At 50.9% G+C, this 26,668-nt stretch overlaps 1 protein-coding gene across 1 annotated transcript in view; it reads left to right on the forward strand.

The window, feature by feature from the left end:
- The first annotated feature begins 778 nt into the window (after window positions 1-778).
- Window positions 779-26,668, forward strand: part of LOC137355930 (glycogen phosphorylase, muscle form) — a 60,846-nt gene continuing 34,956 nt past the window's right edge. The window contains exons 1-5 of the mRNA XM_068021600.1: window positions 779-1,227; window positions 21,476-21,577; window positions 22,838-22,916; window positions 23,840-23,943; window positions 26,433-26,564. Of these exons, the coding sequence (XP_067877701.1) occupies window positions 985-1,227; window positions 21,476-21,577; window positions 22,838-22,916; window positions 23,840-23,943; window positions 26,433-26,564 (660 nt within the window). The 5' untranslated portion in view covers window positions 779-984. The remainder of the gene's footprint in view (window positions 1,228-21,475; window positions 21,578-22,837; window positions 22,917-23,839; window positions 23,944-26,432; window positions 26,565-26,668) is intronic.

Genomic DNA, 26,668 nt, shown 5'->3' on the forward strand with positions numbered 1-26,668 from the left:
CAGAAGAACCGGTCATTACTGTTTGTGACATCTTGCTGTGTACAAATTGCTGTCCTCCCTGCATTGCAACCAGTGGCTGAAAAGTGTTCCTGAGGACAAGAAAGGGGGTTGTCCATTCATTTAAACTCACTCTTTTTTGATTGCAGTCTGCAAACTGACCCGGACTTCACCTTTGAACTAGTTCTCCATTTTATTCACCCTCCCCTCTTCTGCAACTCAATTACTGCACCCCCAATATGAGAGACAGGCACTAGTTATATTTGCAAGATTTTCAATTGCAATTTTTTTTTTTGTTTGCAAAATGCAGGCTGGTGTTTTTGCAAAGGGCTTACATTCAGCCCGGTCTTGGCATTGAACTTCTGACATTTTGTTGTTGGGGGGGGGAGGTTGGAGAAAGGGGGTGGGTCGAGAGTGTGCATTCAGCTTTAAATAGCTCGCCCTTTAGCAGTTGCCCTGCTGGAGCTAAATGCAGCAGGGACGTGAGGCGCCGCACGCGCCTCCCTTTACTTCGCGCCGACCTGTCAATCAACCGCTGCTCCGGGGGGGGGGGAGAGGGGGAACGCATGCGCCGAGCAGCGCCCGCCGGGAAGTGTAGTCCGCCGAGGACGCGAGCGAGGGGAGCGTGAAGGGAGTCGCCGACAACTCCCGGCAGGCCGCGGGCGAGCTACTATGTAATATTAATGAAGGGGGCGTGACCGGCAAGGGAGGGTCGAGAGAAAGAGGAGGGAGGGGTTATGAATATTGATGAGGGTCGCTACATATTAATAAGCCGGGCCGTTGAATATTGATGAGGGCGCGAGTGGAGCGGCTGAAGTCGAACGGTCGGTCGGTCGGACGGTCGGTGAAGTGACAGCGGCGGCCCGGTGGCTATTGTTGTTTATTTTTTTTAAAATCCCCCTTTGTCTTTCACAACAAAAGTTTTTTTTTTGTGTTTTTCTTTTTTGTTTAAAAAAAAAACAAAATTTTCTCAAAGCGTTTACCGTCATGTCGCGGCCCCAGACGGACGTGGAGCGGAGGAAGCAGATCAGCGTGCGGGGCCTGGCGGGCGTGGAGAATGTGAGCGACCTGAAGAAGAATTTTAACCGGCACCTGCACTTCACCCTGGTCAAGGACCGCAATGTGGCCACGCCCCGCGACTACTACCTGGCGCTTGCGCACACCGTCCGCGACCACCTGGTCGGCAGGTGGATCCGCACCCAGCAGTACTACTATGAGAAAGACCCCAAGGTGAGGGGGCACTGGGGAGGGGAGGGGAGTGGAGTGGAGGCAGTACTACTATGAGAAAGACCCCAAGGTGAGGGGGCACTGGGGAGGGGAGGGGAGTGGAGTGGAGGCAGTACTACTATGAGAAAGACCCCAAGGTGAGGGGGCACTGGGGAGGGGAGGGGGAGGGTCTGTACCCGATATTACTACTATGAGAAAGACCCCAAGGTGAGGGGGCACTGGGGAGGGGAGGGGGAGGGTCTGTACCCGATATTACTACTATGAGAAAGACCCCAAGGTGAGGGGGCACTGGGGAGGGGAGGGGAGGGGGAGGGTCTGTACCCGATATTACTACTATGAGAAAGACCCCAAGGTGAGGGGGCACTGGGGAGGGGAGGGGAGTGGAGTGGAGGCAGTACTACTATGAGAAAGACCCCAAGGTGAGGGGGCACTGGGGAGGGGAGTGGAGTGGAGGCAGTACTACTATGAGAAAGACCCCAAGGTGAGGGGGCACTGGGGAGGGGAGGGGGAGGGTCTGTACCTGGTATTACTACTATGAGAAAGACCCCAAGGTGAGGGGGCACTGGGGAGTGGGAGGGGGGTCTGTACCCGATATTACTACTATGAGAAAGACCCCAAGGTGAGGGGGCACTGGGGAGGGGAGGGGAGTGGAGTGGAGGCAGTACTACTATGAGAAAGACCCCAAGGTGAGGGGGCACTGGGGAGGGGAGTGGAGTGGAGGCAGTACTACTATGAGAAAGACCCCAAGGTGAGGGGGCACTGGGGAGGGGAGGGGGAGGGTCTGTGCCTGGTATTACTACTATGAGAAAGACCCCAAGGTGAGGGGGCACTGGGGAGTGGGAGGGGGGGGGTCTGTACCTGATATTATTACTATGAGAAAGACCCCAAGGTGAGGGGGCACTGGGGAGTGGGAGGGGGGGGGTCTGTACCTGATATTATTACTATGAGAAAGACCCCAAGGTGAGGGGGCACTGGGGAGGGGAGGGGAGTGGAGTGGAGGCAGTACTACTATGAGAAAGACCCCAAGGTGAGGGGGTACTGGGGAGGGGAGTGGAGTGGAGTGGAGTGGAGGCAGTACTACTATGAGAAAGACCCCAAGGTGAGGGGGTACTGGGGAGGGGAGGGGAGGGGAGTGGAGTGGAGTGGAGGCAGTACTACTATGAGAAAGACCCCAAGGTGAGGGGGCAATGGGGAGGGGAGTGGAGTGGAGGCAGTACTACTATGAGAAAGACCCCCAAGGTGAGGGGGAACTGGGGAGGGGAGTGGAGTGGAGTGGAGTGGAGGCAGTACTACTATGAGAAAGACCCCAAGGTGAGGGGGTACTGGGGAGGGGAGTGGAGTGGAGTGGAGTGGAGGCAGTACTACTATGAGAAAGACCCCGAGTGGAGTGGAGTGGAGTGGAGTGGAGTGGAGTGGAGTGGAGTGGAGTGGAGTGGAGTGGAGGCAGTACTACTATGAGAAAGACCCCAAGGTGAGGGGGCACTGGGGAGTGGAGTGGAGTGGAGTGGAGTGGAGTGGAGTGGAGTGGAGTGGAGTGGAGTGGAGTGGAGTGGAGTGGAGTGGAGTGGAGTGGTACTATGAGAAAGACCCCAAGGTGAGGGGGCACTGGGGAGGGGAGGGGGGGGGTCTGTACCTGATATTACTACTATGAGAAAGACCCCAAGGTGAGGGGGCACTGGGGAGGGAGGTCTGTACCCGATATTACTACTATGAGAAAGACCCCAAGGTGAGGGGGCACTGGGGAGTGGAGGGGGGTCTGTACCCAGCAGTGCTACTATGAGAAAGACCCCAAGGTGAGGGGGCACTGGGGAGTGGTCTGTACCCAGCAGTACTACTATGAGAAAGACCCCAAGGTGAGGGGGTACTGGGGAGGGGGGGGGTTTGTACCCAGCACTACTATGAGAAAGACCCCAAGGTGAGGGGGTACTGGGGAGGGGAGGGGGGTCTGTACCCAGTATTACTACTGAGAAAGACCCCAAGGTGAGGGGGCATGGGGATGGGGTTATGAGGGCATGAGGTATCTGTACCCAGTGTGATGGGTATGTGGCACTGGGTAATGGATGTTGATCATGGGTGTGGGAAATTGGATGATGGTTGTGAGGCATTTCATGATAGATATTGGTGATGGGTGTGGGGCATTGGGATTCAGACACCAGTGCTGGACACTGGGGGTGTGCTGGCATTGGCCATTTGGGGGAGGGGTGGTGGTGGTAGCTGTGGCATTGCGACTCTACACAGGAACACTAGGCAATAGACATTGGGAACTCGGCACCACCACTGGGCATTTGGACGTCAACAATAGAAACTAGGCACCGCAACTCGACATTGGAATCTAAGCACCAGCTGTGGACACTGGGACCCAACATTGGGCACTGCAACAACAGTACCAGGTGCCTCAGCAATTGATCACAACAAAATAGGGCACCAAGACTGGAATAGGGCATCATTTACTCCTGGGAACAGGTCTGACACTGTGTATCACTGGGGTACAGTGACCTGTACCCACCAGTACTGTATAACACTGGGGTACAATACTGGTGGGGACAGGTCTGTCGCTGTATAACACTGGGGTACAGTACTGGTGGGGACAGGTCTGTCGCTGTATAACACTGGGGTACGGTACTGGTGGGTACAGTACTGGTGGGGACAGGTCTGTCGCTGTATAACACTGGGGTACGGTACTGGTGGGTACAGTACTGGTGGGGACAGGTCTGTCGCTGTATAACACTGGGATATAGTACTGGTGGGGACAGGTCTGTCGCTGTATAACACTGGGGTACGGTACTGGTGGGTACAGTACTGGTGGGGACAGGTCTGTCGCTGTATAACACTGGGATACAGTACTGGTGGGGACAGGTCTGACACTGTATAACACTGGGGTGCAGTACCGGTGGGGACAGGTCTGTCACTGTATAATAAAAGCAAAATACTGCGGATGCTGGAAATCTGAAACAAAAACAAGAAATGCTGGAACCACTCAGCAGGTCTGGCAGCATCTGTGGAAAGAGAAGCAGAGTTAACGTTTCGGGTCAGTGACCCTTCTTCGGAACTGACAAATATTAGAAATGTCACAGATTATAAACAAGTGAGGTGGGGGTGGGGCAAGAGATAACAAAGGAGAAGGTGCAGATTGGACCAGGCCACATAGCTGACCAAAAGGTCACGGAGCAAAGGCAAACAATATGTTAATGGTGTGTTGAAAGACAAAGCATTAGTACAGATTAGGTGTGAATACACTGAATATTGAACAGCAGCAAGTGCAAACCTGAAGAAAAACAACCTGGAAAAAAAACAGTGGGTAAGCAAACTGAACAAACTAAGATGAAATGAAATAAATGCAAAAAAAGATTATAAAAAATGTAAAAAGGAATGTAAAAAAAAAAGGAAGAAAAAATAATTAAAAATGAAAGTAAAATGGGGGGCTGTCATGCTCTGAAATTATTGAACTCAATGTTCCGAAGAAGAACATAGAGTCACTGACCCGAAACGTTAACTCTGCTTCTCTTTCCACAGATGCTGCCAAACCTGCTGAGTGACTCCAGCATTTCTTGTTTCTGTCACTGTATAACACTGGGATACAGTACTGGTGGGTCCAGGTCTGTCAGTGTATAACACTGGGGTATAGTACTGGTTGTGACAGGTCTGTCACTATAACACTGGGGTACAGTACTGGTGGGTACAGGTCTGTCAGTGTGTAACACTGGGGTCTTTCTTTTGGGCCTCCTTATCTCGAGAGACAATGGATACGCGCCTGGAGGTGGTCAGTGGTTTGTGAAGCAGCGCCTGGAGTGGCTATAAAGGCCAATTCTGGAGTGACAGGCTCTTCCACAGGTGCTGCAGAGAAATTTGTTTGTCGGGGCTGTTGCACAGTTGGCTCTCCCCTTTCGCCTCTGTCTTTTTTCCTGCCAACTACTAAGTCTCTTCGACTCGCCACAATTTAGCCCTGTCTTTATGGCTGCCCGCCAGCTCTGGCGAATGCTGGCAACTGACTCCCACGACTTGTGATCAATGTCACGCGATTTCATGTCGCGTTTGCAGACGTCTTTATAGCGGAGACATGGACGGCCGGTGGGTCTGATACCAGTGGCGAGCTCGCTGTACAATGTGTCTTTGGGGATCCTGCCATCTTCCATGCGGCTCACATGGCCAAGCCATCTCAAGCGCCGCTGACTCAGTAGTGTGTATAAGCTGGGGGTGTTGGCCGCTTCAAGGACTTCTGTGTTGGAGATATAGTCCTGCCACCTGATGCCAAGTATTCTCCGAAGGCAGCGAAGATGGAATGAATTGAGACGTCGCTCTTGGCTGGCATACGTTGTCCAGGCCTCGCTGCCGTAGAGCAAGGTACTGAGGACACAGGCCTGATACACTCGGACTTTTGTGTTCCGTGTCAGTGCGCTGTCAACACTGGGGTACGGTACTGGTGGGGTCAGGTCTGTCAGTGTGTAACACTGGGGTACGGTACTGGTGGGGACAGGTCTGTCAGTGTATAACACTAGGGTACAGTACTGGTGGGTACAGGTCTGTCAGTGTATAACACTAGGGTACAGTACTGGTGGGTACAGGTCTGTCTGTATAACACTGGGGTACGGTACTGGTGGGTACAGGTCTGTCTGTATAACACTGGGGTACAGTACTGGTGGATACAGGTCTGTCAGTGTATAACACTGGGGTACAGTACTGGTGGGTGCAGGTCTGTCAGTGTATAACACTGGGGTACGGTACTGGTGGGGACAGGTCTCATTTTACAATAAGCTGAGCACTCATTTCCGTAGCCCTTTCTCCCTATGGGGAGTGTTAGAGGTGACCCGACTGGGTTTCAATGAGGGATAGTCTTTCAGGAAATTTGAACATTGGTCGATCTGTGAGCAAATCTCTGTTTCGCTCAGTTTGTTCTGCTGGTTCCAAACTGCAAGTTTTCTGAACCCTGCTCCCAACCCCAATTTCCTTGCACGGGTGTTTGTGTTACGAATGTAACCCTGTGTTTAATTCCCCTCTCCATGTTGTTTCAATCATCCACGTTCTTCCCTGCCATATTCAAACCCAACCCTACTGGTATATATGATGGCCCCATATATGGGAAGGGGGGTTGGTGGGACGAGATGGTGGTAGTTGGGAACGTGGGGGTGATAGGATGGTAGAATGTGGCATTAACAGCGCCTTGTGTAAGAAAAGTTGCATGTTAGGACTAAAACAATGTGTTCCTCGCCCTTTCGTTGCGGGAATTGTGTTGACTAGTGACAGCCTGCTGCACATCACTGCGCGGATCTCAGTACAACTTCAGTCCGGTATTTAGCTGCATTTTACAAAGTGGCACCATTCCGTTTGCAAAGGGGTGGTAAAAATGTGGAGAACTCTCCTGCAAAAAGCAGTAGATGCTAGCCCAATTAATCATTTTTAAATTGGAGATCAATTTTAGCCAGATCTGGAGTGAAAGTGGGCAGTTGACGATCTGGCACAGATCAGCCACTATCTTTATTGAATGCCAGCATAGGCTGAAGGGGCTGAACGTCCCCCTCCTCCTATGCCAGGACAAGTGCGCAATGGGAGGAAGAGGGTGGTTTAATTTTGTTGCGCAGTCAGGTTCTGCTCCCTCTCGTCTCGGCACGACCTGCTGACTGTGCAGCAGACTCTGCGGTGACACTACCTGATCAGCAATTGCGATCCGTTTACTCCCTGCTGGTATCTGCAGCACAGCACAGCCCAGTTTGCAGTAAAACACACGACACAATTTGCAATCAATCTTGGCTGACAGCCTGTGAAAAGAAATCTGCAGCAGCCACAGCCCTCTCCTCCTTCACTCCACTGCTTCCGCTGAAGGTTATTCAAGGGGATGTTGAGACAGAGCAGACATTTCAGGCGGATTTTAAGAGGACAGAATGATGTTTAGTGCTTTGAGAAAGCCCAGCATGCTTGCTACAGTCTCTGTCTGTGTCTCCCGTCAGCGCCCACGTCCCTGCTTGATTTTGTTTCTTTGGGGGGGGGGCCCTAAAATGCGCGCTCAGACTGCCAAAGAAGAACTGAGCTTCCCCCATCTTGTCTGAAGGACAGCAACTCCGACAACACGCGCTCCCTCGGCACTGCCCTGGGGCGCACAGCAACAACAACTTGCGTCTTTTTAGTGTAGCGGCACGTCGCAAGGCACTGCAAGAGGCACAGTCGGACTTAAAATGGGCGCCCAAGGCAGAGAGCGAGACGTTCCCTGATGGGAAGTGCTTCCATTAATACTGACATGAGTGAGCGGGCCAGAAAGAAGTGGGATTTTATGCTCGGACTGCAGAGTGCCTGCTTTGGGTTTTCAAAGAGCTTCTACTCGGGGGATGGAAGGGGAACGTGTGTGAGAGGGGGAGGGGAGAGGAAACCCAATCTTCCTCCGTATCAAGTGAAATGGTTGTATGATACACTGTGAGCCTGCTCTTCTGGCCCTTTGACCTTTTTACTGAGTTCTCAGGGAGTCTATTTTTACACCCTGGATGCTTGACTCAGCTGTGCCAGCAGAGCTACTTTTCCTTTTTCCCCCCCCCCTCAACCTCCCCACTCTGCAACCCTGATTGAGACTGAATGTCAGGGGTCAGGGGGCGGTCCAGCTTGGATTGCAAGCGACTTGCACAGATTGTGGCCCAATACAGTGGTATTGCATACCCAGCCCAATCAAAACCTTTCCAAGTACCAGAGCTGCTTCCATTGGCCGCTGGTCGGCTGTGGGCGGCATCACTGCCAAGCCCGCTCCCAACCTCCCCCAGCACGCACAAACGCCTCATCATTCCCTAACGCCCAGTCCCGCCACACTTTCTAACATTCCTCGAGCAGCCAGTTGCCCACGTTTTTGTTGGGCTGGTGCGGTGGTTGTTTTTTGGGGATGAGGTTTGTGAATGTTGCCCATTCCTGTCAGTCTTCACAGCTAGGTTTGAATTCGACATTGGAGATGGCAGCCCACACCACAGCTCTGGGGAGCTGGGCTCTCATTGTTTGTGCTCACAAATAGAGCACAGTGTCTGAATAAATGCAAGTTGTTGTCTCCGGAGTGGGCCTTGGACCACAATCCTCTGACTTTGTGAGGAGGGTGCTACTGCTGAGCCAAGGCTGATCCCTCTTTTTAAATAAGACCTGATCTGACTGCGTGGTGGAATGGGCTCGAGGGGCTGAATGGCCTCCTCCTGTTCCTATGACTGATCATCCTGAGCTGTGCCGACATGGCTTCTGCTGTAATCAATCTCTCCAAGATGTAACCGTGGACGTGGGGCAGCGATGCCTGTCCAGGGCAAACCCACTTCAGAAAAGGTCTGCAGCTCCAATCCTGAGATCGGAGATCGTGCAGGATGGGACGAGGGTGGGAGAAATGGCGTCTTGAAGTGAGTTGGAAAGGAAAGTTGGGACGAGAAAACAAAAAGTCTGGTACATCTATAACCCCTTTCTCAACCTCAGGATAGCCCAAAGTGCTGTGCAGTCAATGCAGTACTTCTAAAGTGCACTGTTGTCATGTAGAAAACGCAGCAACCAATTTGCACACAACAAGATCCCACACACAGCAATGTGGTCATGACCAGATCATCTGTTTTTAGTGATGTTGGTTGAGGGATAAGTATTGGCCCCAGGGCACCAGGAAGAACCACCCCCCCGACCCCATCTCCCAGTCGCTCTTCCAGTAGCGGCTGTGGGATCTTTTACATCCACCCGAGACAGGGCCTCCGTTTAATGTCTCATCCGAAAGACATGTTTAACCTGCCTGAAGATCAACTGACTCAAGTATTTAACTGCCTAGTACTTAGTTTCTGACGGAGAGCTGGAGTTGATTTTCTTTATTTAAAAAAAAAAAATGGTGCTTTTCAATTTAAACTTAAATAGAACTAACGTTCCTAAAACAGTCGTCCTGTAAACGACGTGTCTCCCGTTGCTGCTTTCCACCCTAGGGACAGTGGGCTTCCGGGGATCACCCAGCCCCTCAATTAGCATTACTGGGCCCACCGCCCTGCTGCGGTCAAGCTGATGCTAGCTCTCGTTCGATCAGGCTCGGTTGTTGCCCAAGCAGGCTGCTGGCACCTAATAAGGTACCAGCAGCTCTCCAGGGCGAGGGCCTGTTGACTGATTCCACGTCCATCCGCACAATGTAAGCTGGAACTCTGCGGGTCCGATTTAAAATGCCACTGCTATTAAATCTATCCCATAACAGCCTTGTAAAAAAAAACAGGTCAGTGCAGCAGCTCCCTTATGCTGAGTTAGGGTTTTATCAGCAGTCTCCTCTGGACACTGTCCGAGATCTGGGTTTTGTTTTTACGTTAAGGACGACGCAGGTTGTTGTTCCCTCAAAGGCGTGACCTGTTTTCTCCCCAATCGGATCACCAATCCTGCGCTTGATGCAGTATGTTAAGCATCCCTGATCTGTCTGTCACTGTTCAGAGAGCTCTTCGAGAAAGAGGACTGAGAAACACCAGTCAATGTACTGATATCCCCCTGAGAAATGTCAGTCAGTGTACAGATATCTCTGAGGGAGAGGGGACTAGTAGGCACCAAGTATTTTATAGATAACTCTTAGTGAGAGAGAGAGACCGAGAGAAAACAAACTGCTGGCAGGTTTGCAAGCTACCAAGTTCCTTTTTATTCTAAGGTTGAAAGGCTTGTTTCTCCTCTTGCTTCACAGCTCAGTACAGTTTATCTCCTGAGAACCTCCCTCGCCAGCCCCCTTACAATAGGCGCAGGGACCAAGGGATGCTTTGAATGATCAGATTCACTGCCGACTCCATGTCTAAGCAGCACCAGCTTTAGAGTGTCCTTCCAGTAAATGGAGAGCAAAGTCAGTGCTTATCTTTTCATCAGACAGGTGGGGAGGGTGGCTCCCACTCACTGGACGAAGGCCCAGTAGGGAAAGAGGTCCCACTCGCTGGGAAGGACTGGACAGAGCTTGGTTAGCCCCCCATCTGGAGTAACCGTGTTCAGTTCTGTGCACTGCTCTGAGGAAGGATATATTCCCCTTGGAGAGGGTGCAGTGCAGATTCAGCAGAATGTTACCAGGACTGAAAGGGTTAAATTACGAGGACAGGTTGTACAGACTGGGCTTGTATTCCCTCGAGTGTAGAAGATTTAAGGGGTGATTCTAATCGAGGGGTTTAAGATGATTAAAGGATTCGATAGGGTCGATAGAGAGAAACTATTTCCTCTGGTGGGGGCAGTCCCGAACAACGGGGCAGAACCTTAAACGTAGAGCCAGGGCCGTTCAGGGATGATGTCAGGAAGCACTTCTTCACACAAAGGGGAGTGGAAATCTGGAACTCTCTTTTGGGTGAGGGGATTAAGGGTTACAGAACCAAGGCAGGTAGATGGAGTTAAGAAACAGGTCAGCCATGATCTAATTGAATGGTGGTACAGGCTTGAGGGGCTGAAAGGCCTCCTCTTGTTCCTTACAGCTATGACCATTTTTTTTTTTATTCATTCGTGGGATATGAGCATTGCTGAAGGCCAGCATTTATTGCCCATCTCTCATTGCCCTTGAGAACGTGGTTGGTGAGCTGCTGCCTTGAACCGCTGCAGTCCGTGTGGGGTAGGTACACCCACAGTGCTGTTAGGGAGGGAGTTCCAGGATCTTGACCCAGCGACAGTGAAGGAACGGCCGATATAGTTCCAAGTCAGGATGGTGTGTCACTTGGAGGGGAACTTGCAGGTGGTGGTGTTCCCATGTATTTGCTGCCCTTGTCCTTCTAGGTGGTAGAGGTCGCTGGTTTGGAAGGTGCTGTCAAAGGAGCCTTGGTGCGTTGCTGCAGTGGATCTTCTAGATGGTACACACTGCTGCCACTGTGCGTCGGTGGTGGAGGGAGAGAATGTTTGTAGATGGGGTGCCAATCAAGCGGGCTGCTTTGTCCTGGATGGTGTCGAGCTTCTTGAGTGTTGTTGGAGCTGCACCCATCCAGGCAAGTGGAGAGTATTCCATCACACTCCTGACTTGCTGCAGAATTCCCAGCCTCTTGTAGCCATGGTATTTATATGGCTGGACTAGTTCAGTTTCCAGTCAATGGTAATTTTCAGCAGGACCCTGTTCTTGGGTTGTATGAAAGTTGGAAGGATCACCCTGTGTGTTTTTTTTAAATAAACAAGTAAGGCTTGTAGAATTGTAGATGGAGGTGACTGGGTAGAATTACCCAGTTCTGTGATGGCAAAACGGAATGATTTGGAGTAGGATGTGGTACAATTGAGCCTTGATTTACATGCTGAGGGTGCTGGAAGAAGGACTAGTATGTAGAACAAACAACAGTACAGCACAGGAACAGGCCATTCGGCCCTCCAAGCCTGCGCCGATCTTGATGCCTGCCGAAACTAACACCTTCTGCACTTCCGGGGTCCGTATCCCTCTATTCCCTTCCTATTCCTATATTTGTCAAGATGTCTCTTAAACGTCGCTATCATACCTGCTTCCACCACCTCCCCTGGCAGCAAGTTCCAGGCACTCACCACCCTCTGTGTATAAAAAAAAAAAAAAACTTGCCTCGCACATCCCCTCTAAACTTTGCCGCTCGCACCTTAAACCTATGTCCCCTAGTAACTGACTCTTCCACCCTGGGAGAAAGCTTCTGACTATCCACTCTGTCCATGCCACTCATAACTTTGTAAACCTCTATCATGTCGCCCCTCCACCTCTGTCGTTCCAGTGAAAACAATCCGAGTTTTTCCAGCCTCTCCTCATAGCTAATGCCCTCCAGACCAGGCAACATCCTGGTAAACCTCCTCTGTACCCTCTCCAAAGCCTCCACGTCCTTCTGGTAGTGTGGCGACCAGAATTGCACGCAATATTCTAAGTGTGGCCTAACTAAGGTTCTGTACAGCTGCAACATGACTTGCCAATTTTTATACTGTATGCCCCGACCGATGAAGGCAAGCATGCTGTATGCCTTCTTGACTACCTTATCCACCTGCGTTGCCACTTTCAGTGACCTGTGGACCTGTACGCCCAGATCTCTCTGCCTGTCAATACTCCTAAGGGTTCTACCATTTACTGTATACCTCCCACCTGCATTAGACCTTCCAAAATGCATTACCTCACATTTGTCCGGATTAAACTCCATCTGCCATTTCTCCGCCCAAGTCTCCAACCGATCTATATCCTGCTGTATCCTCTGACAATCCTCATCATTATCCACAACTCCACCAACCTTTGTGTCATCCGCAAACTTACTAATCAGACCAGCTACATTTTCCTCCAAAATCATCCCTCCATTCAGAAAAACACCCATCCACTGTTACCCTCTGTCTTCTGTGACCGAGCCAGTTCTGTATCCATCTTGCCAGCTCACCTCTGATCCCGTGTGACTTCACCTTTTGTACCAGTCTGCCATGCGGGACCTTGTCAAAGGCTTTACTAAAGTCCATATAGACGACATCCACCGCCCTTCCCTCATCAATCATCTTCGTCACTTCCTCAAAAAACTCACTCAAATTAGTAAGACACGACCTTCCCTTCACAAAACCGTGCTGTCTCTCACTAATAAGTTCGTTTGTTTCCAAATGGGAGTAAATCCTGTCCCGAAGAATACTCTCTAATAGTTTCCCTACCACTGACGTAAGGCTCACCGGCCTATAATTTCCTGGATTATCCTTGCCACCCTTCTTAAACAAAGGAACAACATTGGCTATTCTCCAGTCATCTGGGACCTCACCTGTAGCCAATGAGGATGCAAAGATTTCTGTCAAGGCCCCAGCAATTTCTTCCCTTGCCTCCCTCAGTATTCTGGGGCAGATCCCATCAGGCCCTGGGGACTTATCTACCTTAATGCTTTGCAAGACACCCAACACCACCTCCTTTTTGATAATGAGATGACTGAGACTATCTGCACACCCTTCCCTCGGCTCATCATCCACCAAGTCCTTCTCATTGGTGAATACTGATGCAAAGTACTCATTTAGCACCTTGCTCATTTCCTCTGGCTCCACACATAGATTCCCATCTCTGTCCTTTAAGACGAGGGATTTGGAGAGCAGGAGTGACAAAGGAGGACAAAGGTCAGTGCTCCACTGACCATAGTAGTATCGATTAAAACCGAGCGATTTGGTGGGGAAGGGGTGAGAGTCACCAAGTCCCATTCACCATCACCCTCATCCCCACGCCCCTCCATGCTCGCTGACCAACACTGGTTCTCAAACCAGCGACGGCTCTGATTCAAAATTCTCATCCTCGTGTTCAAATCGCTCCATTGCCTCGGCCCCTCCCTAGTGCTGTAACCTCCTCCAAGATCTCTGCGTTCCTCTAACCTCTTGTGCATCCCCTGATTCTCATCGCTCCACCATTGGCGGCCGCACCTTCAGCTGCCTGGGCGTGAAGTTCTGGAATTCCCTCCCTAAACCTCTCCTCCTTTTAAGATGCTGCTTAAAACTGACCTCTTTGTCCGAGCTTTTGGTCACCTGCCCAACTATGTCCTTGAGGTTTGGGCAAAGAACTATCTCCTAACATGTAACTTCAATTCGGCCTTATACAATTAAAATTGTGACCCCAGGTCCTCCCTAACCTAATTAGCTGGAACACAATCATTGTCTTCCAAACCTCTATCCGATCACCACCCCAGCTCTTGCCCCTGCCCCCCCCCCAGTCTATGCTTTTCTAAAGTGTAGACTGCCAACTCTTTTAGCCTATCTTGATAACTAAGATGAGAATTGGTCTGGTGGCCCGTCTCTGCTCTCTTTCCAGAGTCCCACTAAAACCCACCATGTGAGGGGACCAGAGCTGCTGGACACAGTATTCCAAGTGAGGCCTGACAGGTGGTGTTTAAGGACAGAATCATATGCCTGGTCTTGTAATCCATTGTCCTATAAATGCAGGCCAACACCTTTTTCAGTTATGGCCTAACCAGAGCTTTGTAGCGTATTGCATCCAGTTCTGGTCATCACACTTTAGGAAGGATGTGAGGGTCCTGGGGAGGGTGCAGAGGAGATTTACCAGAATGGTTCCAGGGATGGGGGATTTTAGTTACAAGGTTAGTTTGGAGAATTTGGGGTGGTTCACCTTGGAACAAAGGAGATTGAGGGGAGATTTGATTTGGACAAGATTATGACGGGTTCAGATAAGGTAGACAAAGAAAAGCTGATCCCATTAACTGATGGTACAAGGACTAGATTTAAGGTATTGGGCACGAGGTGGGGGTGATGTGAGGAAGAACTTTTTTACACAGCGAATGATAATGACCTGAGACTCGCTGCCTCCGAGGGTGTTGGAAGTGGAGACAATCGATGACTTCAAAAGGAAATTGGATGGGCACTCGAGGGAAATAAACTTGCAGGACTACGGGGATCGAGGGGGGTGGGGTGGTAGAATGAGACTGATTGGATCGCTGTACAGAGAGCTGGCATGGACACGATGGGCTGAATGGCCTCCACCTGTGCCCTAATGACTCTCTAACACCCTGTTGATTCTGGCTATTGCTTCCCAGCATTCCTGAGCAGCCTTTAGTGCATAACGCAATAAAAGGTCTTTCTTTCTCCAACTTTAATGCTTTTCCCTGAAGGGTATATAAATGCTGAGCATTCACTCTACCCACACTGCACTTTTCCAAAGTAAACATTGTTCTCCAGTATGAGTGCAGTTTCCCAGCACATTGAGATCTGCCTGAAGCAGTCGTATCACCTACAGTGCTAACACTCTCAAATTTGTAGCTTGTGCCCCCCACCCACCCCCTCCATGCCTACGTCCAGATGATTAATCAACCAGCATCGCCCCTACATGGGTCGGCAGGCAGATGCTTCAGTCCAGTTAAAACAAAACACCTGCTGGCACACGGACTGAGCGGATTATCGGATCACGCCAAAGGCTGAAGGCATTGGAGTGTTGGGGCAGATGGAAAATCTCCGTAGCAACCGTGCTCGGATAAATAAAGCCTGCTACTCCTCGCCCCCATGCAGCCTAGCCTCAATTAATCTAAATCTCGTACAAACAATCCTCCTTGCCTGGCGCCAAGCATCACCAGGAAAAAGACACTGCAAATAGCCTTCAGCATTCAGTTCCTCCTCTCCATTCTTTCTTTTCTTCGTATCGTTCCTTGTTGTAGTGAGTACAGGTCTGTCACTGTTTCACACTGGGTTACAGGACTGGTGGGGACAGGTCTGTCACTGTATAACTGGAGTACAGTAGAGTCATACAGCATAGAAACAGGCCCTTCGGCCCACTGCGTCCATGCTGACCATAATGCCTATCTATACTAATCCTACCTGCCTGCATTAATTCCATATCCCTCTATGCCTTGCTCATTCAAGTACCTGTCCAGATGCTTCTTAAATGTTGCTACTGTTCCTGCCTCCACCACCTCCTCAGACAGCTCATTCCAGATACCCACTATTCTTTGTGTGAAAAACGATCCCCTTTAAACCTCCTCCCTCTCACCTTAAATCTATGCCCTCTAGTTTTAGTCACCCCGACCATGGGAAACAGACTCTGGCTATCTACCCTATCTATGCCTCTCATAATTCTATATACCTCTATCATGTCCCCTCAGCCTCCTTCGCTCTAGGGTAAACAGACCCAGCCTATCCAGTCTCTCTTTATAACTCAAGCCCTCCAAACCAGGCAAGATCCGTGTGAATCTTTTCTGCACCCTCTCTAGCTTAATCACATCTTTCCTCCAGTGTGGCGACCAGAACTGCACACAGTACTCCAAATGCGGCCTAACCAACGTTATGTACAACTGTAACATGACGTCCCAACTCTTGTACTCGATGCCTCTGCCAATGAAGGCAAGCATGCCATACGCCGCCTTCACCACCCTGTCTACCTGTGTTGCCACTTCCAGAGAACTATGTACTTGCACCCCAAGGTCTCTCTGCTCAACAACACTCCCCAGGGCCCTGCCATTCACTGTATATGTCCTGCCCTGGTTTAACTTCCCAAAATGCATCACTTCGCACTTATCTGTGTTAAATTCTATTTGCCAATCCCTTGCCCACTTTCCCAGTTGATCTATTTCCTGTTGTAACCTTAGACAACCTTCTTCACTGTCCACTATACCACCAATTTTGGTGTCGTCTGCAAACTTACTAATCATGCCCCTTACATTCATATCCAAGTCATTAATATATATGACAAACAACAGAGGGCCCAGCACCGATCCCTGTGGCACACCACTGGTCACCGACCTCCAATCTGAAAAACAACCCTCCACTACCACCCTCTGCCTCCTATCACCAAGCCAATTTTGTATCCAATTTGCTAGCTCACCCTGGATCCCATGTGTTTGAACCTTCTGGACCAGCCTACCATGCGGGACCTTGTCAAAGGCCTTGCTAAAGTCCATGTAGACAACGTCCATCACCCTGCCCTCGTCAATCTTCTTGGTCACCTCCTCAAAACTCAATCAAATTTGTGAGACATGATTTCCCACGCACAAAGCCATGCTGACTATCCCTAATCAGACCATGCCTTTCCAGATGCATGTAAATCCTGTCTCAGAATCCCTTCCAACAACTTTCCCACCACTGATGTAAGGCTCACCGGCCTGTAGATCCCTGGCTTATCCCTGTTGCCCTTCTTAAATAAAGGCACAACATTAGCTATCCTCCAGTCTTCCGGTACCTCACCCGTGGCTGACGATGATACAAAAATCTCTGCCAATACTGGTGGGTACAGGTCTGTCACTGTGTAACACTGGGGTACAGTACTGGTGGGACAGGTCTGTCATTGTATAACACTGGGGTACAGTACTGTTGGACAGGCCTGCCATTGTATAACACTGGGGTACAGTACTGGTGGGGACAGGTCTGTCACTATAACACTGGGGTACAGTACTGGCAGGGACAGGTCTGTCACTATAACACTGGGGTTATAGTACTGGTGGGGACAGGTCTGTCACTGTGTAACACTGGGGTTATAGTACTGGTGGGGACAGGTCTGTCACTATAACACTGGGGTTACAGTACTGGTGGGGACAGGTCTGTCACTATAACACTGGGGTTATAGTACTGGTGGGGACAGGTCTGTCACTATAACACTGGGGTTACAGTACTGGTGGGGACAGGTCTGTCACTATAACACTGGGGTATAGTACTGGTGGAGACAGGTCTGTCACTATAACACTGGGGTTACAGTACTGGTGGGGACAGGTCTGTCACTATAACACTGGGGTACAGTACTGGTGGGGACAGGTCTGTCACTATAACACTGGGGTACAGTACTGGTGGGGACAGGTCTGTCACTATAACACTAGGGTTATAGTACTGGTGGGGACAGGTCTGTCACTATAACACTGGGGTACAGTACTGGTGGAGACAGGTCTGTCACTATAACACTGGGGTTATAGTACTGGTGGGGACAGGTCTGTCACTATAACACTGGGGTTACAGTACTGGTGGGGACAGGTCTGTCACTGTATAACACTGGGGTTATAGTACTGGTGGGGACGGGTCTGTCACTGTATAACACTGGGGTACAGTACTGGTGGGGACAGGTCTGTCACTGCATAACACTGGGGTTATAGTACTGGTGGGGACAGGTCTGTCACTATAACACTGGGGTTATAGTACTGGTGGGGACAGGTCTGTCACTGCATAACACTGGGGTTATAGTACTGGTGGGGACAGGTCTGTCACTATAACACTGGGGTTATAGTACTGTTGGGGACAGGTCTGTCACTATAACACTGGGGTACAGTACTGGTGGGGACAGGTCTGTCACTATAACACTGGGGTACAGTACTGGTGGGGACAGGTCTGTCACTGTGTAACACTGGGGTACAGTACTGGTGGGGACAGGTCTGTCACTATAACACTGGGGTTATAGTACTGGTGGGGACAGGTCTGTCACTATAACACTGGGGTTATAGTACTGGTGGGGACAGGTCTGTCACTATAACACTGGGGTTATAGTACTGGTGGGGACAGGTCTGTCACTGCATAACACTGGGGTTATAGTACTGGTGGGGACAGGTCTGTCACTATAATACTGGGGTTATAGTACTGGTGGGGACAGGTCTGTCACTGCATAACACTGGGGTTATAGTACTGGTGGGGACAGGTCTGTCACTATAACACTGGGGTTATAGTACTGGTGGGGACAGGTCTGTCACTGCATAACACTGGGGTTATAGTACTGGTGGGGACAGGTCTGTCACTATAACACTGGGGTTATAGTACTGGTGGGGACAGGTCTGTCACTATAACACTGGGGTTATAGTACTGGTGGGGACAGGTCTGTCACTATAACACTGGGGTTATAGTACTGGTGGGGACAGGTCTGTCACTGCATAACACTGGGGTTATAGTACTGGTGGGGACAGGTCTGTCACTATAACACTGGGGTTATAGTACTGGTGGGGACAGGTCTGTCACTGCATAACACTGGGGTTATAGTACTGGTGGGGACAGGTCTGTCACTATAACACTGGGGTTATAGTACTGGTGGGGACAGGTCTGTCACTGCATAACACTGGGGTTATAGTACTGGTGGGGACAGGTCTGTCACTATAACACTGGGGTTATAGTACTGGTGGGGACAGGTCTGTCACTATAACACTGGGGTTATAGTACTGGTGGGGACAGGTCTGTCACTGCATAACACTGGGGTTATAGTACTGGTGGGGACAGGTCTGTCACTGCATAACACTGGGGTTATAGTACTGGTGGGGACAGGTCTGTCACTATAACACTGGGGTTATAGTACTGGTGGGGACAGGTCTGTCACTGTGTAACACTGGGGTTATAGTACTGGTGGGGACAGGTCTGTCACTATAACACTGGGGTTATAGTACTGGTGGGGACAGGTCTGTCACTATAACACTGGGGTTATAGTACTGGTGGGGACAGGTCTGTCACTGCATAACACTGGGGTTATAGTACTGTTGGGGACAGGTCTGTCACTGCATAACACTGGGGTTATAGTACTGGTGGGGACAGGTCTGTCACTGTGTAACACTGGGGTACAGTACTGGTGGGGACAGGTCTGTCACTGCATAACACTGGGGTTATAGTACTGGTGGGGACAGGTCTGTCACTGTGTAACACTGGGGTACAGTACTGGTGGGGACAGGTCTGTCACTGTGTAACACTGGGGTTATAGTACTGGTGGGGACGGGTCTGTCACTGTATAACACTGGGGTACAGTACTGATGGGGACAGGTCTGTCACTGCATAACACTGGGGTTATAGTACTGGTGGGGACAGGTCTGTCACTGCATAACACTGGGGTTATAGTACTGGTGGGGACAGGTCTGTCACTGCATAACACTGGGGTTATAGTACTGTTGGGGACAGGTCTGTCACTGCATAACACTGGGGTTATAGTACTGGTGGGGACAGGTCTGTCACTGCATAACACTGGGGTTATAGTACTGTTGGGGACAGGTCTGTCACTGCATAACACTGGGGTTATAGTACTGGTGGGGACAGGTCTGTCACTGTGTAACACTGGGGTACAGTACTGGTGGGGACAGGTCTGTCACTGCATAACACTGGGGTTATAGTACTGGTGGGGACAGGTCTGTCACTGTATAACACTGGGGTACAGTACTGGTGGAGACAGGTCTGTCACTGTATAACACTGGGGTTATAGTACTGGCGGGGACAGGTCTGTCACTGTGTAACACAAGTACAGGTCTGTACCTTTGCTGTTTGTAGTATATATAAATGATTTTGGAGGAAAATGTAGCTGGTCTGATTAGTAAGTTTGCGGACGACACAAAGGTTGGTGGAGTTGCGGATAATGATGAGGATTGTCAGAGGATACAGCAGGATATCGATTGGTTGGAGACTTGGGTGGAGAAATGGCAGATGGAGTTTAATCCGGACAAATGTGAGGTAATGCCTTTTGGAAGGTCTAATACAGGTGGGAAGTATACAGTAAATGGCAGAACCTTTAGGAGTATTGACAGGCAGAGAGATCTGGGCGTACAGGTCCACAGGTCACTGAAAGTGGCAATGCAGGTGGATAAGGTAGTCAAGAAGGCATATGGCATGCTTGCCTTCATTGGTCGGGGCATAGAGTATAAAAATTGGCAAGTCATGTTGCAGCTGTGCAGAACTTTAGTTAGGCCACACTTAGAATATTGCGTGCAATTCTGGTCGCCACACTACCAGAAGGACGTGGAGGCTTTGGAGAGGGTACAGAAGAGGTTTACCAGGATGTTGCCTGGTCTGGAGGGCATTAGCTATGAGGAGAGGCTGGAAAAACTCGGATTGTTTTCACTGGAACGACGGAGGTGGAGGGGCGACATGATAGAGGTTTACAAAGTTATGAGTGGCATGGACAGAGTGGATAGTCAGAAGCTTTTTCCCAGGGTGGAAGAGTCAGTTACTGGGGGACATAGGTTTAAGGTGAGAGGGGCAAAGTTTAAAGAGGATGTGCGAGGCAAGTTCTTTACACAGAGGGTGGTGAGTATCTGGAACTTGCTGCCAGGGGAGGTGGTGGAAGCAGGTACGATAGCGACGTTTCAGAGGCATCTTGACAAATCCATAAATAGGATGGGAATAGAGGGATACGGACCCCGGAAGTGCAGAAGGTTTTAGTTTCGGCAGGCATCAAGATCGGCGCAGGCTTGGAGAGCCGAATGGCCTGTTCCTGTGCTGTACTGTTCTTTGTTCTTTGGAGAAGGGCCACTCCCTGCCGCCAGACCAAGGTACCCCTGCAGTACGTATTTAGAGCCAGCGCTCTGGTCTCCACTCACCAGGGCTGACTGGAAGGGAGCTCCAATCAAACCCAAACCTTCAATGTAGGAACAGGAGGAGGCCGTTCAGCCCTTCAAGCCTGTTCTGCCATTCAATTAGATCATTTAGTTGGTATCTCCGCTCCATTTACCCACTGATTCTGTAACCCTTAATACCCTTACCTCACACAAATCTATCAATTGACCCCCAGCCTCAGTGGCTTTTTTAGGGGGAGAGAGTTCCAGATTCCCCCTCCCCTTTGTGTAACGAAGTGCTTCCTGACATCACCCCTGAATGGCCCTGGCTCTCATTTTAAGGTTCTGCCCCCTTATTCTGGCCTGTCCCCACCAGAGGAAATAGTTCCTCTCTATCGACCCTATCGAATCCTTTAATCATCTCCAACACCTCAATTAGATTGCCCCTTAATCTTCTCCACTCGAGGGAATACAAGCCCAGTCTGTGCAACCTGTCCTCGTAATTTAACCCTTTCAACCCCTGGTATCATTCTGACTCGGAGGACGGAAACACTGCCCCTGAGCCAGAGGTCACTCCGTCCCCTTTGTCATCCCTGCTGACTATTTTCTGCTATTTGTTCACCAAGATTCCTGAAGTTCTTTCTCTGTGTCTGTCTCCGTCTCCCTCTTGCTCTCTGCAGCGTATCTATTATCTCTCCTTGGAGTTCTACATGGGCCGCACATTACAGAACACAATGGTGAACCTGGGCCTACAGAACGCCTGTGATGAAGCCATCTATCAGGTAAGAGGCCCGGGGATAGGTGAGCAACTAATACGCTTCCCCCTATTGTCCCCTCCGTGACATCGCTGCAGGTTCACTCTCACTCTCGTGATCCTCAAGATTACCTCACTGTTTAATCAATTACCTGTTCTCCCCCCTTTCCTCCCAGGAAATGGTCTTCAAATGCTGGCCCCCATTTTAAGTGGGCGTGAATAGTACAGCACAGACTGATCATTCGGCCCATTGGGATGGTGCTGGTTCTCTAAAAGAGCTATCTGATTAGTCCCTCCTTTTCCCCTTTTTTTTCCCCCCCATAGCCCTGTAAATTTTTATCATCTCCAAATTTTTATCCAATTCCCCTTTTGAATCTGCTTCCACTGCCCATTCAGGCAGCGTGTTCCAGATCACAACAACTCACTGCATAAGAAGTTGTTCCAATCTCCCCTGTGGCTCTTCAGCCAGTTTATCTTGTTCCCTCAGGCAGTGTTGATGATTGATTGATTGATTGGGAGAGCAAATTTGTAGGTGGAGTGGTACAGTTCCCACCTAGTGGGATGGGGATTAGAAATCCCCCTATTATAGCTGCAGGCTGGTTTACAAGGCCTGCTCCCTCTCTGGTAGTGATTGTAGGATTCGGAATAGTGAAGTCCAAACTATACCCCAACTCCCAGGACAGTCGCAGTTCCCTGGTGTGGGTCCAGGGGCTCCTGTCAACCTCCAGCACCTCACCCGAGTCCCCACTGGGAACAGGAGTGACCTGGGTAGCGGCAGGAATTTCAGTCCAAATTCGGCCTCCCCTTTGACGGATTCAGTGCAATATATCAAGACGGACAGACGTGGGGTCCCCAGGCTGCATTCTACAGGGCCGTGACATTTAGCAGTCTGTCTGACTAGTCAGGAATTGGGAACAGCTGTTGTGGCACCTTCTCCCATTACAGATCTCCAACGCACTCTCTTAACTGCTTAAAGCATTCATGCAATGCTTAATAAGGCAGAAGAGGTACGAACATTGGCTCCTTCAGCAGTGATCTCCGCCAGTTAATTGTTCTGTGAAGACCCAATGCCGTTTTACTCCTGCAGTGAACTACTACTCCTTCCTTTTTGATTCTGGCCCAGTTTATGGCCTGTCCCAAATCATGGACCTGCCCAATGCCCTTTTTCCCCTCCCCCTCTACCCCCACCCCCGGCCAAACGCTATGCTCCTTGATCGAATGGTCACTCTTGTTGGGATGGGGCTTGCGTGACTGGTGTCCTGTTCATTTCTTTGCATTTCTTCCACAGCTCGGCCTGGACATGGAAGAATTGGAAGAGATTGAAGAAGATGCTGGGCTTGGGAATGGGGGTCTAGGCCGGCTGGCTGGTGAGGAACTCCGCTTGGCCCCATTATCTTTGTTTTTTTTTCAGGTGGGATCCCCATTTCCGTTGGTAGCCCCCTCACGCAGGTGTTCATGCCCTGCCTTCCCATCAGCTGTAGCAGCTCATCCAGTCCTGTTCCATGTGCCCCCCCCCCCCCCCACTCCCTCCCCAGGGCTCCATTGCCCAAGCTGGGATTTGGGCTGTTTTCCCTCTCCTTTTCCAGCAGGGATGAGGTGGGGTTATCCCAATCTCCGCACCTCCATTAAACCGAGTGATTTGTATCGCACTGTTGGGACTGGGGCTTTTCCCCTCCTTTCTAAGCTTGCCAGCTGCTCAAGGCAACACTATTAACGCTGGGGAGCTTAGTCTGTGGGGGAAATAGGACACAGACCCCTGTCCCTTCACTCTTTGTGTGTAGAATCACAAACACAGACCCCCGTCCCACCAGTGTGTGTGAGGGGAATCGCAGGCACAGACCCCTGTCCCTTTGCTGTTTGTGATATTGGGGGGAGGGGGGATATCACAGACCCCCCCCAATCTCATCACTGTGTATGCTGGTGAAGTGGGTGGGGAGATCACGGACACAGGCTCCCAGCTCCAACACCTTTGCTGGGTGCTGTAACTATCATCTCCAGGAATCCTGCATCCATTAATGTGCCTTCTGGACACCATTTGAGATGGTGTCCCTGGAGACTGAACGGTGGGTTGAAATTAGCCGCAGTACTGCCCCCACGGCCTCTTCTGGTGTCCATACCACCCAAAAGAAAGTCTTGCGTTTATATAGCACCTTTCACGACCTCGGGACGCCCAAAATGCTTCACTGCCAATGAAGTTTTTGAAGTGTTGTTGTAGTGATGTATTGAAGCTGAGCTGCTGTTTGTTCAATGCAAACCCTGAAATGGCTGACCAGTTCTTCCTCGTGTCTAGCGTGCTTCCTGGACTCCATGGCAACGCTGGGACTGGCTGCCTATGGTTATGGCATCCGGTACGAGTTTGGCATCTTCAACCAGAAGATTTCCAATGGGTGGCAGGTGAATAACTTCCGGATTATTTCAGTCTGTACGCATCTGGGCTCCTTTTTAATCAGGAAACCTTTGGGTTCGGCCCAGCGTGCAAGGCACCAACACGGCATGGGGGAGAAAGCGGAGAACGTGAGGGAAATCAAGAAGTTTCAATCGGATGATGCCAAGTTTAGGTTTTTTTTCCCAAAGCTTGTGGGCTGTGGAAGCAAGCCTGAGAGGGGGGGAGGATTTGTGTATCAGACCAGTGTGAGTGGGCACTCAGTGCATTGGGGTGAATCAGACACACGAGAGTAGGAGACGCCGCAGTGAGTCTCCATTTCAGCCCAGGGAGCAGGAGGAGGAAAGTGTCGGCCCCCCGAATGATTGAAACTTGTCAGAGGAATGCAGAAGACCGACGACTATTCTCATTCAAAATACTCCGAACGGTAGAGAGAGCTGGAAATGGCTTCCCTTCCCCCACCCCCCCACCCCGCCTGCCCCCCACCGCCTGCCTCCCTGATCATGTTTGTTGCACTCCGTTAAAGGCCAAATGGGAGCAGTTTGAACTTTCGGGGCCTAAAGGTCGTTGTGGTAATTCTGAAAGCGACAGGTGGTGGTTGTGTTGAAGGCTGTTTCCCTTCCCCCAGCCCCCTCTCGCCTCTGTTAATCAGCCACTGTATCTGATGCTCCCTTCTGCAGAAACAGTTTTTTATTTTCTCTGTCATCTGCCCTTCTTCCAATAGCGGCCATGGGATCTTTTACGTCCACCCGAGCAGGCAGACTGGGGCCTCGGTTTAGCGTCTCATCTAAAAGATTGCACCGCTGACCGTGCAGCACTCCAGCAGTACTGTCACCGGGAGTGTCGGCCTGGATTATATGATCTGCGTCTTTGCAGCTTGGGTTGTGTCTGGAGGGAGCACTTGCATAAGAAGGTTCTTGATTCTGCACTAATGTGTTTCACCATAAGCCACCCAATCTAATCCCACTGCCCTGCTCCCTCCCTATAGAGGAACCCGCCCCCCCCTCCCCACCACCAACCACCCGGGCTAACGCCAAAGATGAGCGTGAAAGCACTGCTAAGCTTGGTTCAGTGCCCCGTCGCACAGCTCTGTGTTGAGATGCACTGTAACATGGCACCTCAAACTCTGCCCCTTCTAAGGTTTGACATCACGTGGTACTCCCTCCCTCCAGCCCCACTCGCACTGTGCTGAGGATACGGTTTTAGAACCAAACTGAAAAGAGCTTTTTTGCTGCCCTCCGAGCTGCAGTGCACTCGCAGCCTAGCAACTGTGGTGTTGCCAGGGAAACCATTCCCCCCCCCCCCCCCCCACTTCCAGTTGCTGCAATGCGAAATATCCTGGCTGCAGCGTTTCCTGCACTCACGTTCCAGACCAGGGGCGGGACTGTGCATCGATCAACAGTTCTCCGCCCCAGTGCTCTCCAAATCAAAGGCTGGCCCAGGCTTGTCTGAGCAGCTCAGACCTCCTGCTGGCCTGTGCCCATTCTTGCACAAGTTACGTTATCCCTCAATGTGTGTGACCCTCCAGGAGTTGCAATGCCCCAGAGGTCAAGGGGCAGTCTGAACCCTGTCTGTGTTCTTTTTCCCCCGAGCCTGATTTAGTTATCTTTCTCTCCTCTGGCACCTCCCTACCAAAGCCCTGTGCAGATAAAGTGTTGTAATGTCTCGGGATCAATCACAGATCTCAGCTGGGTGGGGTGTGGGAATTTGGTGGGGTGATGGGCGGCGGCAGCTGGGCCCCAAGTGTCCCTGGGCTGTGAAGGTCATCTGGCAACCTCAGCCTAGATTCTGTCACTGCCCGCACTGCTGCCACGTGTGGACATCGGTGGGTGGCAGGGTTGAGCTCGGCTGTGATTACTAACTTACCCCCCTGGGCTCAAACACAGCTAAGGGTTTAGAGGTCAAGGACTTGCCTGCATTCATACAGCACCTCTCCGGACTCCCTGAAGCCCTGACTGCTTTTGAAGTTCAGTTGCTACTGTAAAGTAGGCAGACGTGGCAGGCAGTTTGTGCCCAGCAAGACCCTGGCAACAGAAAATGGCCAGTTAACGGGAGTGGTGCCAGCTTCTTTCAATAGTGGCCCCATGGGATCTTTAACATCCATCTGAGAGGCCAGAGGGGGCCTCGGTTTACTGTCTCAGCCAGGAGACTGCCCCTCCGACAGTACAGCACTCCCTTGGTAGGGCCCTGGGACTGTCAGCCTGGATCACAGGCTCGAGGCTCTGGGGTGAGGCTTTGTAGTGAAGGTGAGAGCATCGGTGGGTAGTGATCAGGAACAGGGACCCCAGCTGCATTCCTAGCCCTCCCCCCAAACCCTTCGCGAGTCCGAAGATATAGTAGTTTTGGGTGGTGTAACTGTGGGGGGTGGGCAGTGGTGGTGGGGGGGGGGTCTCCTCTCGCTGTGTGGGGGTTGGTTTCCCTATTGTGTGTGGGTCGAGGGAAGGTGGTGTCTCGCTGCTAGTTTTGAATACTAGGCTGTGACGAGGTGCCCTGTTGACAGGTGGAGGAGGCTGATGACTGGCTGAGGTTTGGCAATCCCTGGGAGAAGGCACGCCCGGAGTACACCATCCCCGTCAACTTCTACGGCCGAGTGGAACACACCCGCGAAGGCGTCAAATGGTTGGACACTCAGGTAAGGAGCACTGGCCCTGATTGCTAGGTACAAACCAGCAATTCGTAGAAAGACCGGGGTCCGGGAGAACAAACTTGCATTTATATAGTGCCTTTCATGACCTC

This window comes from Heterodontus francisci, chromosome 44 (genome assembly GCF_036365525.1).
Source record: "Heterodontus francisci isolate sHetFra1 chromosome 44, sHetFra1.hap1, whole genome shotgun sequence".
Classification (NCBI taxonomy): domain Eukaryota; kingdom Metazoa; phylum Chordata; class Chondrichthyes; order Heterodontiformes; family Heterodontidae; genus Heterodontus; species Heterodontus francisci.